General features: G+C 42.5%; 2 protein-coding genes across 3 annotated transcripts in view; one reads left to right on the top strand and one right to left on the bottom strand.

Moving 5' to 3' along the window:
• Nucleotides 1-884: 884 nt before the first annotated feature.
• On the top strand, nucleotides 885-5,339 carry LYRM2 (LYR motif containing 2). The gene is made up of 3 exons (XM_045844091.1): nucleotides 885-963; nucleotides 1,615-1,755; nucleotides 2,187-5,339. The coding sequence occupies exons 1-3, from the start codon at nucleotides 919-921 to the stop codon at nucleotides 2,265-2,267; spliced, it is 267 nt and encodes an 88-aa protein (XP_045700047.1). The 5' UTR covers nucleotides 885-918; the 3' UTR covers nucleotides 2,268-5,339.
• Nucleotides 5,340-8,093: 2,754 nt separating this feature from the next.
• Nucleotides 8,094-13,567, bottom strand: part of ANKRD6 (ankyrin repeat domain 6) — a 181,750-nt gene continuing 176,276 nt past the window's right edge. For both annotated transcript variants that reach the window (XM_045844083.1, XM_045844084.1), the window contains 3 exons: nucleotides 11,418-11,531; nucleotides 10,599-10,725; nucleotides 8,094-9,431 (listed from right to left, as the gene is read on the bottom strand). In XM_045844083.1, coding sequence (XP_045700039.1) covers nucleotides 8,860-9,431; nucleotides 10,599-10,725; nucleotides 11,418-11,531 — 813 coding nt within the window. In that variant the 3' untranslated portion in view covers nucleotides 8,094-8,859. The remainder of the gene's footprint in view (nucleotides 9,432-10,598; nucleotides 10,726-11,417; nucleotides 11,532-13,567) is intronic.

Below are 13,567 nucleotides of genomic sequence, written 5' to 3'. Positions count from 1 at the left end.
ACAAGTAAATGGGCAACTGAACATTTTTGTAAATGTTCAAGTGAACAGATGAACATATTTGGTTGTATATTAGAACAATTCTAGTTGGAATAGTAGTATAGCAAAGATTCACTAACCCCGCTTATAGTAATAAAACCTAAGGACTTGTGAGGACGATGAGATAATTATGAGGAAATAAAGGCATAGGGATGTGCATTGTTATTAGTGATATCAAGTTATTTTAAATTTATTTTAATTTTTAGAGAGAGGGCAAGGAAGGGAGAAAAAAATCATCGGTTGATCAGTTGCTATGCCCCCACGGGGGGGACCAAACCTGCAACACTGGCACGTGCTCCACCAGGAATCCAACTCACATTCAACCAGCTGAGAGGCACACACAGATGAGGGCTGGTGATGTGAAATTCTTAAAGCTGCAACGGGGCGGCAGCCATTTAAAGCCTCCTGACTTAAGAGGATCGTGAAGACAACCACGCTGTCAGGAAAATGATTGCAACAAAAAAGTGCAGGATGGGAATGAGAGAAAAAAAGGCAAAGGAGGAAGACACAAATTATAAAATAAGTTGATATTTATACTTTTAGTATTTCTAACTATATACATTTAAAAAGCCCAAAAGAAGTACACTAGAATTAATTTCCTCCACCGACCTCCAAAAAACCATTTAATGAAACATAACCCTATATCAAGAGCTGTGCTAAATCCCTTTCCATTCGTTACACAAACTAATGAGAAAATTTACACTAAGACAACTGAAACTGCCCAAGGCTACATAGCTCCTGATTCCAAAATCCCGGGCTCACCAGACTGTCTCGCAATCTGCACACCATCTCCCAGGAAACCGAGGTTGCCCCACCCCCTGGTCCCTCCCCCACTTCCGCTCCTGCGCACTATGGCTGCAGCCAACCCACGTTCTGGAGGACATGGCTGCTTCCCGCTTGCCCCCAGCAACACTAACGCTAAAGCAGGTACCAACTGTTGTCATGGGCCTTGTAGAGCCTCTTTCCTGGGTCAGCTCTCGCTACACACAATCTATGGAATGCGTCTGGGGAGCAGCTGGGGCCGGTGACCCTGCGCACGATATCAGGCCTGGGCTGGAGGGGGCGGGGCTTCCCGCTGTGCTGTCCTGTCCTGTCCGCTGGAAGGTAGAAGGCAGGGGAAGGGCGGGGCCGGCGGGACCCTGTCTTCCAGTCTGAACCGAACAGGTCGGGCAGGCTGTAGATCTCTTGGTCCACTGACGCCTCAGCTGCCCAGTGTCTACAGTAAAAACAGTTCTGCCTGTTGTATTCAGCTATGGTAAAGAGCAAACGAGATTACTACAGGATTTTAACAAATGCGTTAACTTAGAGTAAGTGCTGTTATTGTGCTCTGCGAGTCTGGTAGCCCCTTTGCTGCCCAGTAGTGCGCTCTTGATTTTAAGGGTTATGTTTGACAGAGGCATAAGCAAACAGCTTTAATAAACTTGTCATTTTCTTAAAAGAAAAAAAAAGATTTTTCTTTGGCCTTTTCAAAATTAAGGACCAAAGATAATTATCTGGTTATGGTATGATTTGCTAAAGTAGAGCCCTCTGGGCTGTCAGTTGTGCGGTTGTAACTGATATTTCTCCTCCCCTTTGCAGTTCTTGAGAAGGCAACAAGTTCTGCTTCTCTACCGAAGGATTTTGCAAGCAATCCGGCAAGTCCCAAATGATTCTGATCGCAAATACCTGAAGGACTGGGCACGGGAAGAATTCAAAAGAAACAAAAGTGCCACTGAAGAGGTAAGAACACGATCATAGGCCCTGACCCCTTGTGCTGTCCAGTGAATTTTTACAAGTAGGCATTTTGGAGTATAAATGTCACTGAGATGGTATATTTTGATCATTGGTCTAATGTTACAGATTTTCTACTTTTTAAATATTTAAAATTTTACAACTTTGCTATATCTGCATTCTACACTAGCATCACCTGACTTTCTCTTAACCTCCCCCTGCTGCCTCCCCCCACCCCACAAAGATAATAAACACTACAGCATGATGGTTTGGGAAGGGTGACTCCCCACACTGTGCACTCCTGATCATTAGCTTTTGCTTTCTTAATATGCAGCCATTTGAATTCTCATTGTTGGTTCCTGACTTTAACAGATGCTGTAATACAGCTGTACCTTGATTAACCAGGTAAAACAGTGACCAGATTTCATTTTCTCCTACAGGATACAATCCGGATGATGATCACACAAGGCAACATGCAGCTCAAGGAGTTAGAGAAAACACTTGCTTTAGCAAAAGCTTAATGATGGCATTATTCTGAAAGATTTTCGGTCTCCATATGTTTGGAGGAGCTTAAGCTTAAGGATGGGCAGCCCAAAGTCAAGTCAAACCATATTTCCAACACTCCAGAATATGGAGCATAGCACTGCACAGAGAGCAAACAAAAGTTGTATCAGAATAATTGCCTTAGCACTGGAAAACATAGCTGTATTTTGAAAATGTTTCTGGATTTGTCAGCAGTTTTTGTAAGAAGCAAAACCTAGTACAAAGTACAACAAATGGACAGTTAGCCCTGTAAAAAGATACTCAGCACCATTATACATCAGAGAAAAGCAAATCAAAACCACAGTGAGATACTGCACATCCACCAGAATGGCTATAATTAAAAATGGAGATGGTAACAAGTACTGGTGAAGATGTGGAGAAATCGGAACCTTCACACAGTGCTGGTGGAGACATAATGTAGTGTAGCCACTTCGGAAAACAGACTGTCAGCTCAAAAGGGTAAACATAGTTCCCAGATTCAGCAATTTTATGACTAGGCTTACAACCAGGAGAATTGAAAACACATATACAAATGTTAATAGCATTATTTCATAACAGCCGACAAGTAGAAATAATCCAAATGCCCACCAACTGATAAATGAATAAAATATGGTATATCTATACAATAAAACATTCAGCAATAAAAAGGAGTGAAATACTGATACATGCTACACACAGATGAAACTTGAAAACATAAAGGCAGCAGTCACAAAAGATCACATAATGGATGATTCCCTTTATAGGAAACGTGTAGACTGGGCAGAATGATTAGTGGTTGCCGGCGCTCTGAGTGGAATGGAGAGTAAGTCGATAAGGGGTTCTCTTTTCAGGGTGATGAAAATATCATGAAGTTACATTTTGGTGTTGGTTGTCCAATGCTGTGAATATGTACATATGTAAAAAATGTACATTTTTTATGTATGTGAATTATACCTCAGTAAAGTTGTTTGTGGTTTTTTAAAGTTGAGATATAATTGACGTATAACGTTGTGCAACTCAATAAAGCTGTTTTTCAGAAACAGAATGAGATGTAGGATTGGGGGTGTACTGACCTCAGGAGATAACCTAGAACTTCCTTGGAAAAAACCCTCCATTACCCCTCAGGGCTGCTGAGGTATGTTGTTCAAATGTGTCGTGATCTGATCCTCAAAAAGATCACAATTGTGAAGCTAGGACTTTGTTGAAAAGAGAGGCTTAGTGAACACCTTGTACACTGTAAGAGAAGGCAACTTCTTTTTAGGCAATTTCTGAATGAAACTAATGCAATTACCTTAACATCCATGTAGAAATACAGTAAGTCATTAGGGAGGGTCTTCAGTGTTTTAGGTTCTCCCACTATGACAGGAAGAAGAAAGTTTGAAGACTACATCAGAGAAGGAAGTGAACTTGAGGACATTTTTGAAAGAGACCAAATGTAACAATTTAGTGCAAGTTTATGGTATGAGGCTGGAATTGTTAGTCCTGCAGACTGAAGTACTCTGCTAATCTATAGAACAGGTCTAAAATGTTAATCCAAGAATCTGACCAGCACCTGAAAGACAGAAAAGAGGCAGAATGAAAATACTAGGTATCTAGTATTGGACTGTGCACCACAGGAGAGGCATGAGCCGATGGTGGGGCATGTGAGTGACCTGCATTATCAGGTCCACCTCCCTGTCCCACAGCCTCAGAGCTCACAGAGCAAAATAATTCTGAACACTCTTCCACAGGGCAACCTACTAATGCAAAGCGCTTGCATAAGACAATTTTTAGATTTTGCGTTAGTCAACCTACTGCAAAGCCATCTGATGAAAAAAGCATTTGTGAAGTTTTTGAAAACACTTTAGAAATATTCTTTGTGTAGCACAATTGCCAGACGTACGTAAGTGTAGGCTACCTCTAGCAAACCTAAAATCTGGAAGCTAACAATCATCCTTTTAGGAGGTGAGCAAGTCAGTGATTGGGCGGTGCCCTTCCTAACAGTGGGTACGTGGGAAACAGAGAACACTTGGGGTTTGAATTTGTAAGATGCAAATACCAAAGACTCCAAGAAAACCTAACTTGGAGTTCCATTTGTTTTTCCAAGTGGGTAAAATACTAAAAATGTCTTCCAGAGGCTAAGATTATAATGATGGACAAGATTTTACCTTTGTTTCTAAAGAACAGTTTACTTGGTCACTTACATTCATGTTTTGACAATGACAAAGCTTTGACTATTCCCTCTGAATTATAGGCCAAGTCTTGTTTAGCATAAGCAAATGTATTTGGCAATTTCTTCTCATACGAAGCCATGGCTGCTTACTAAGATGTTGACTAGAAAAGAGCTGCTGGTGAAATACATTTTGTTCATCATCTTTATCAGCATTTTGGATTTGACAACAAACTAACTTTTTGGATATGTTCCTTTTAAACTGTACTCTTGTTTGAATGTGAAAGTTTTGTTCCTAAAGTTTAAGAAGTTTGAAAGTTCAGCTTATGTATTTGAACTAACAATAAATCAATCTTTATATTAACTTTTTTTCTAAAATACAAAACCTTTCTAGCCCACGAGAAGTGGCTATTAATTATTTAACATATCAACTGTCCCCGTGTCATCTCCCCCTTGTAAGTGTGCCGGCAGGTTGGAAATGTTAAATTCATGGCACAGGCAAGGCAGTGCACCTGCCTGCATAGACAGACGACTCTCTAACCTGAGGAAACTGCACTTCCTGGTGTACGTGTTGCGGCGAGGCAGAGACCGTATTCACCTGTTATCATTGTCCATTGTGTGGAATCAGGGAAAAGCAAGGAAAAAACCAAATGGAAGCAGCTCACATCTACTCTGAAAAAAAAAGTGGGATTATGTAGATTAAGATCCAAACAGTATAAAAACAAGTTGTCACTCTGTGCCAAACTAGAAATCACAATAAGCTATTTCCTTCCTTGAATCAAACACTTGAAAAATTATATTAGGATTAAATTGTTTCCTGTGAAGAGTGAATCACTTTCTACTCACTGTTTTGTATTAAAAACAAGTACTTTGCTGTGTTGTCTTACTTTTGTGTTAAATATATTCAAATTTATAGTCACAATATTTGACTCACTATTATTGGAAAAGGTTTCCCCGTAAATAAAACTATAACAAAATATGGATTTTTAAAAAGTTATCTATTTTAGAGAGGGGGAAGGGAAGGAGAAAGAGAGGGAGAGAAACATCAATGTGTGGTTGTCTCTTGCATGTCCCCCACTGGGGACCTGGCTCACAACCCAGGCATGTGCCATGACTGGGAATCAAACCAGCAACCTTTTGGTTTGCAGGCCTGTACTCCATCCACTGAGCTACACCAGCCAGGGCCCAAAATGTTTTAATGGTTTTTCCTATTCATAAAATGTATTCTAAAAGGCCATTAGCTTTTTAAAACTGGTTTGTGTTTTTAAAAGGTTTTATTTTCAGAGAGAGGGGAAGGGAGGAGGAGAGAGAGGGAAGAGACATCGATTGATTACCTCTTGCATGCTCTCCATGGGGGTCCTGGCCCCTAACCCAGGCATGTGCCCTGACGGGGAATCAAACCAGTGACCCTTTGATTTGAAGGACGATGCCCAACCCACTGAGCCACACCAGTCAGGGCTGGTTTGTCTTTTAAGTCTTAATTGGTTGGTTTTTATATCACAAGAAGAATTATATTTAGCTTTTAGGAACAATTTGTTAGTCATAAAATGTTCTCTTACCTGCATAAAATCACGGGTAATGTTACCCTTCTGTATTTTCCAAAAGGTCAACAGTTTAAACAACATTTGTTTAAGCTTGCACTGAGAAGTTTTTCCATGTTACAGCAGGCTTCTTAAAAAATATTTTTCATGCAGCTCACCTGATCTCCACTTTAAAGCAGATGTATTTAAATTACACTTTTATGGAAACAGTGTGCAGTGGGCTGGGTGCAGGGACTCTTTCGGGAACCATAAAATTTGGTTCGCTGCACAAATGAAAATGTAAGTGAACCAGTATTCACACTTCCATGTTTTAAATATGGAATTCAGTATCCATAGTGTTTAGAAACAAGTCTAATGCTCAGAAGAGTCCCAAATTCAAGGTCACAAAAATATTCTATAGAAGACAATGTACCACTCAAGTATCAATGCTTGACTGAAAAAAAAAAAAGTATAACATGAAAACATCGCTTCCTTTATTTTGGGCTCCCAAAGCCAAAAGAAAGATTAGAACTTATAATTCAGTCTGTCACAGATATTTACTCAAACGCAATAATGCACTAACAAAAATACTGCAATGCTGTACAACCCATGCATTTTACACCACTTTCCCCACAGCTATTGGAAGTTCCAGCCTTAGTTTGAAACAACCTACACAACACGCATAAATTATTAATAGTTCTGCTTCTTTGGAAGAGGACTCTTGTGGCATTTGCTTATTTTAGTACATAGCACAAGGGAAAAATACACGTCAGACCTATAGTTAAGTTTTTGACACTAAGGAACAAAAACAGAGAAAGTGCAGTTGTTAGAAAAGCTGGCGCATCGGTGGTGAGATGCTGCCGGCTGAGTTGGAAGGCTGACCGACCCTGTGCTCTCTCCTTGCCTCTGTGATACAATAGGTTTCCCCATCTTTGAGAGACAAGACCTGTGTCGTCTTCAGACAAGGTGCATTCGACCTTTCTCATTCCTGCCTAGTCTCTTCCCTAACTGTGGTTTTGACAAAAAATATTTAGTTCACAATGATGCTGCCTGCTTCTGCTGGGTAGGAGTTACGTAATCAAAATACTTCCCACCAAAGCACTCCATGGCCTGACGGTGCCATCTGGCTCTACAATTCTGTGATTGCATCCCGAACATGGAAAGAGGAAAGTAAGAACCTCTACAGGTAGCAGTCCAAAGAGTCTTGAGGCAAGAACCGTCCACTTACACAGTAGTTGAGAAACAAGACAAGCTCACAACATGAAAACGAGCCTGAGAGCACCAAACTAACTCCCTGTCCAGGTTCCAAATGCTGACACATGCCAACATTTGCGGGGAATGTCTATGTCCACAGATTGTCGCTATTAAGAAAAAGAGAAACAATGTGAGCTTTGGTAGGCAAAAGCAAAGAGGCTAAAGACATACTTTGGTTTTCCATGGCAAGACATCCTTCTTTTCTCTTTGGCTCAATGAGCAACATTTTATTCAAAATTACAGGCAATACTTACTCAGTACCTGAGTTTATAGAACTAGAACTGAGGGTTCTGTGCGTATGTGGAATTTTAGATGAATATAATCCCACATTTCAAGGGACAAGACGTTTGGAAGATAATTAAATTCAAAGATTAAACACACCCAAGCTACTTTTATAACTATATTCTACAGAGCAGGGAAAAATCCTTAGAGCTATGTGAAGCTGGAAATGATGGGGTCTAGATCAAGTTACTGAATTATTTACTTTGACATAGTCACTACAAAGCAGTGGAAAAGCTTTTGAGGTTTTTTTTTTTTAATGACAGAACTCCATTAGAAATGAAATACTTTCAAGAAACAGCCTCATTTCTTTATAAAGTACAGACCAGTAAGCTCAAATTCAGAAAGGTACTTTGAGATAAACTGGTTTGATTGTGAATAGGTTATATAAGTTTCAGATGATTGTTATGTGAATTTTTCCATTAACTGGCTTTAAAATCACAAAGATAAATTGACTGTAGTATTTCTACATTTTGGCTGAAAATATAGAAACCATGATCAAATGTTTGAACCTTTCTAATATGAGTTCATTATTAATAAATATTCCCAGTGCTATTATCCAATTAACTATTTTTAAAAATACTTTGACTTTTGAAAACATTTTTTAAAAGATTTTTATTTATTTTTAGAGAGAAGGGAGGGAGAGAGAGGGAGAGAAACACTGATGTGTGAGGGGAACATCGATCGGTTGCCTCCAGCACACCCCCACCTGGGGGCTCAGCCCAGGCACCTGCCGCCTGGGAGTCGAATCAGCGGCCTTTCGGTTTGCAGGACAACGCCCAACGCACAGGGCCACACCAGTCAGGGCCAAAACATTTTCTTTTAAGCTAAACTGGTCTTGTGACACCATGCAAGTCTTTCTCCTCAAAATCTGATAGGTTTTCACCTGATTAAAATGTCAGCATTTTGAGAATTACACATTTGAGAGAGGGTTTAGCGCATCTGTTACCGCTTTCCCAGAATGACACTCTCATCTAGGCACAGCAGGTGTGTTTATGTGCATGACTAGTGGAGTTCACAAGGGGTTAACTTTGTTTTCTTGCTGTTATTTTGTACATCCTGAATTTTAGGGTTTAGGCTGACACGTCATTTAGTTTCTTCGTGGCTCACTTAATCTGAGCTTTTGAACTTCAGATGAACCTGGACTGAGGTTTTAAATTTGTAATGAAACCTGACACTAAGCAAGCTTTCCCTGGTTTCAGTTTAATTGTTGAAGTCTTCATAACTTCAGGGCATAGGAAACGTGTGTGTCTGGCACATTTTAGAAAGCAGTGATCTGTTAAAGGCAAGTCTGCTCTGTGCACAGTAACTGACACCTTGGGCATAACTATTCTGCAGGTGCAAAACTAGAAATCCTCAAGAGTCCTGTCTTGGGCCACTTCCTAGGTCCTAATTTTCCTTCTGAACCTTAGTCCTGAGCTTAGCAAGTTCCTCTTCCAAACTTTTAATATGTTCCTTCAGTGTGGCCTTGTCTTGCTGGGCTTTCTGGCTGGCTTGGCTTCGTGCTTCTTCAATCTTTCTTTCATACCACTTTTCCATCTGCGTAGCGACAGCCTCAAAAAAGTACTGCGTGATCTCCAGAGCTTGGGAGGTGTCTCGAACACGAGGGGCAGCCTGCTTGCTGCCCGTTGCTGGTGGTGGCTGCCCGCAGGTGTTGCTGGGTGCTGGGTGCTGGGCTCGGTGCCTCGTCTGCCCGCTTTTCGCAGACTTCTTGGTTTGCGTGCCTCTGTCGACACAGGGCCCAGCCTGCGGGTCACCCCTCGCTGCCTCCTTCAAAGGCAGCGAGGCTGTCTGGACTTTGACGTTCCTCAGTCGGGAGCCTGTGCAGTCTGAGGAAGACAGCTCCTGCTGGAGTCTGTGGGTAGCCGTGGTGTTGAGGGCCTTTTCCTTGGGCCTGACCACCTGAGGGGAACTGTCCGAAGCTGCCACTGGACCTGCGGTCACCACGGATGGATCCACACCTGTGTTTGGAAGAAAAAGCACAAGTCAGAACAAATCCACATTCACACAATCACGTGGCTGTGGTCAGCTTTTCAGAGTCCCAAGAATCTGATAAATGACCAGCCTTCCCAGTCACCAGCCACAAGGTGCAACTTCTCTGCCCTTCCTTCCACCTCTCCCCGGGTCATCACCGTGGCTTGTCACATCTTTCCTGGGTGTTAACCATGCTGGTGGCATCTAAGCCAAAAAAAGTTGCCGGTTTTTCCTTTAGCCTGTCTCCATCTACCCTACTTCTAGGGTAGAGCATCTCTTGCTTGCTCTGGGGACCATCTCTTGCTTGCTAAGGAGACACAGCTTAACACGTGTCTCAAAACAGAACTAGGTATTTATCAATGAGAATGTGCATCTTCGCTCTCTGACCTCTGGGTCCTTTCCCCCCACAGCCCCGGGTAGTGGTTCCTCGACCCAAGCACCAGCGTGGAAAGAGCTCCAGGCCAAGCTCCATAACTAGATGTAGCATGAAAAATTAGCCAAGGATTTTCCCCATTGTTATGATCATAAAGAAGATAAAACCACAGTTCCAGAGATGGCCTGCAGTAACATGAAACACTTCACATATGAAAATTCCCCATGGAAGCCTAATTATTTACTGAGTATGTGAACGTCTTCAAAATTACCCAAGGGCTAACCACTGAGGCTCAGGTAAACATGCTTCGCTGGGAGCATCTCCTATCTAGCACCTGAGGCAGCTTCAGTGTGTGAAGTGCGCTTGAAGGGGTTTCACAGAGCTGGGCAAAGGTAAGAGGCCAATCCCGCAGGGGAAGGGGAAAGAAGGACAAAGTCAGGGGCGCTGCCGAGGAGGACGATGTCCATTCGCCAACAACCCTCGTCTCTGGGGCCCACTTGGACACCATCGACATTGTACCTGAAGCACTGCTAACAACGATAACAGTTCTTTTATTCCTTCACTCAAACATTTTTAAACACTTACATAGGAGTGCTTTACTGCTATATAGGAACCGAGTATACAGTAATGACAAAACCCGGTGTTCGCCCCTACAAGTTCACTCTGCAATCGGTTTTTCCATGGCCCTGTCATATGGGCCACCTTTGGAGACAGGAGGGAACCGGACCTGGGGGTGTCATCACCTTTGGAAGGAACGGCGCTCTCTCGGCATGTGGGTTACCTGTAGAGGACTCGCAAGTAGATGGTGTGGATTTAGCCCTAGGGGCCCTAGAATCTCCAGAAAGCTTCAGTTCCAGATGCTGAATCTTTAACATGCACCAAGTTTTTAATTCATCCACCAAGGACAGCTAAAAAACACACAGAATTATCAGGTGAATTTAATACATGGTGTATGAATTAGAACATCAAGAATGGACCTGTTACTTATGATAGTTGAGGATACCATCCTGACAAGCCCCTAAGTTGTGGGTAATCCACCTGCCCCCAGGCCACATACACTCTTCTTCCTGCCTTCTGCACACCAGGCCTCACCTCTCACCCAGGCTGACACTGTCCATAGTCTTCATCAAGTCACGTGGAGCCCCTTAACTCAAACACTGAAGCTTCCCAAGTCTTCCCAACGAAGAGTGTCTGCCTACTTAGGAGCATGAACTTGCACACACTCACAAATGCTCCCATTAGGTCTGTGGTCTTGAGTAGACCACGCGCCCTCGGGGCAGGAACCGAATCTTGTTCAACCCAGCCACAGCCCGGTAAACACACAACATACAGTAATGATTCAGGCAGACAGCACGTTTCCCCAGCATGTTCTATGAACTTTTCAGTCTCCACCAGTTGCCACAGCAAATTCAGCAACAAACATGAACTGAACTACAGGTTCTGATTCACTTCATTTCAGAGTTATGCAAATAACATGCTATGTGACGCAAACACTTTTAGGAGACCTCAGCCTCCGAGTTTCCGAGGATAGGTCTCAGTCTTTGATCATTGCAAAGTGCAGTAAATCACCAGTTAGGGGCTGACAGATACCAGTTCTCACCTGTCGCTTCTCTCCCTCATGCTTCTCTGTGTCTGAGTGCTGCTGCAGACGGGTCAGGCACTCTGTCCTCTCTGCTGAGAGTCGCTCCACCATCAACTTGTCCAGAACGCGCATCTAGGATTCAATGGGCGGAGAGTGCATGACTGAGATAGTCTGGGGATGGGCTCCTGAGGGGGTCTGGGCCCATACAGAGACCGGGGAGAATGCAAGCCAACCTCCACCATCCATTCTATTCTCTTTTCCTGTAGTAGCCACAGAACTCTCATTTTTTAGAGTACTAAGAAAAATTCCATTTAGGCCAATGCTTCTGTTTCCCACTTGTTAAAGTCCCTAAGGGGTTTAAGAGACTGTGAATATACTGTGTATATAAAACTTGAGCCAATGCAGGCCTTGTAGGTAAAGGAGAATTTTTACAGGTCTCAGAACAGTATATCCATGACTAGGATTGAAAGGAAAAACTATTTCTTAAAGTATGGAGCTATTCTCCTCCTTTTAAATGTCAGTGGCTGCCCAAGAGGTAGTGAAAGAAGCTGAATACTCAGGGCTTTTATCCAGTTTTCCCAGTGAACAAAGCCTCTTGGTGCGTCATCAAAAGTAGTCAAAGCAAGTAGGAAGAAGGCTGTGGAAGGAGTTTGAAGGGACTGCTTCGGAGAAGAAATAATTGTCGCCACCTTTCAATCGCATGCCCTTCTGGGTCCCCTCTTCACCTTGGCATGTACAGCAGGGCCCTAACACCCAGGACAGCTGAACTTCCCCTGCTCTGACAAGGTCCAGAGGAGCGAGGGAAGCTGTTGTGAGGGGCAGCTGGCCCCTAAGGGCTCACCGGTCAGCTCCTCTCCTGTCAGGGACATGCAAAAGGTTCCGCACACAGATTTTCAAAAATAAAAAAAAGTAGGATCAGTTCTGGAGATGTGGAGAGTACTTCTGCTTTGTCTCTTCAGCCCTCAGGATTGTCTGTGAACTGCTCTCCTGTTTTCTACGGCTGGCCCGCTCTCCCACCTCACCATCCCCGGTATAGAGGGCTCTGCCTAGAGCAGCCATGTTAACACACAGCTTTGTTCCCGGCACACTGGACAAGTCCAGGCCGGAGCACCAGACTCAGCTGGGCCACCGTCCTTTCCTTGTGATCTGGATGAGGACTGAGAGTGTACGCCCCAATCTGTCACGTTCCTTGAACCGAAGAGAGGTCCTTGAGACATCGCAGCACTCGCCTGATACATGCCTCTTCGGGCTTAGGCTAGCTGAAGTGGATTTTCATTCTCAAACAGTCTTAACCAATATATTAAGAGACGATTTCTTAAACAGGCTTTCCACTAAATGAAAACAGCAAATAAACCCTAAAAATGTTCAACCTCTTCAGTCATATGTGGAATTTAAACAGCAAAATTAACAAACAAATAAAATTGAAACAGACACAGACACACAGAACAGACCGAAGGCTGCCAGAGTGGGGAGGGCTTGGGAGACTGGGAGAAGAAGGTGACAAGATGAGAAATCCAAATTTCTGGTTACAGGAGTAATGGAGATGTGAAGTACGGCATGGAAAATACAGTCAATGAATTGTAGTAACTGTGTGATGCCAGGTGGGAACTGGCAATATTGGGGGAACACTTTGTAAAGTATATGATTATCTAACCACTGTACTGTACACCTGAAACTAATAAAAAATTTCAATGTAAACTGTAACTGAAAAATAAAATTTTTAAAATTAAAAAATGTTCAATCTCATGGACAAACAAGGAAGTAAAAATTAAGCAATTAAATGTCCATAATCAATTTGACCAAAACTTTCAAGAAATGATAACATTAAACAATGGCAAAGGGTAGAGACAGAAACTGAGACACTGATGGTAGGATGTAAATTGGTACAAACTTTTTCTTAAGTAGTTTACCAATAATTATCAAGAGCGGTAAACATATTCTTAATTTCACACTCAGGTGTCTTAATTCTGAGCAAATACTCTGGGAAGCAATCAGAAGTTTGTGCCTGTAAATGCTCATCATAGCATTATGTGACTGGAAATATTATAAGCAACTTTAAAGTTTAACAAAAAGGAATGGTTAAATAAACTATGTTGTGTCATCATGCTGGGATATGAAGCCAGGACATGGGGAAATACTCAATGTAAAACTATGGAAAAAAGCAGGAG

This window comes from Phyllostomus hastatus, unplaced genomic scaffold (assembly GCF_019186645.2).
Source record: "Phyllostomus hastatus isolate PE091 unplaced genomic scaffold, TTU_PhHast_1.1 phas_contig_40, whole genome shotgun sequence".
Classification (NCBI taxonomy): Eukaryota; Metazoa; Chordata; class Mammalia; order Chiroptera; family Phyllostomidae; genus Phyllostomus; species Phyllostomus hastatus.
This window is presented reverse-complemented; position numbering and strand designations above follow the sequence as displayed.

What these genes read in the sequence shown, in the direction of transcription:
- LYRM2 (XM_045844091.1), top strand. Translation starts at nt 919, where the DNA reads ATGGCTGCTTCCCGCTTGCCCCCAGCAACACTAACGCTAAAGCAG. An exon ending in CAACACTAACGCTAAAGCAG is followed by an intron (nt 964 to 1,614) that starts GTACCAACTGTT and finishes TCCCCTTTGCAG; the next exon opens with TTCTTGAGAAGGCAACAAGT. An exon ending in ACAAAAGTGCCACTGAAGAG is followed by an intron (nt 1,756 to 2,186) that starts GTAAGAACACGA and finishes TTTCTCCTACAG; the next exon opens with GATACAATCCGGATGATGAT.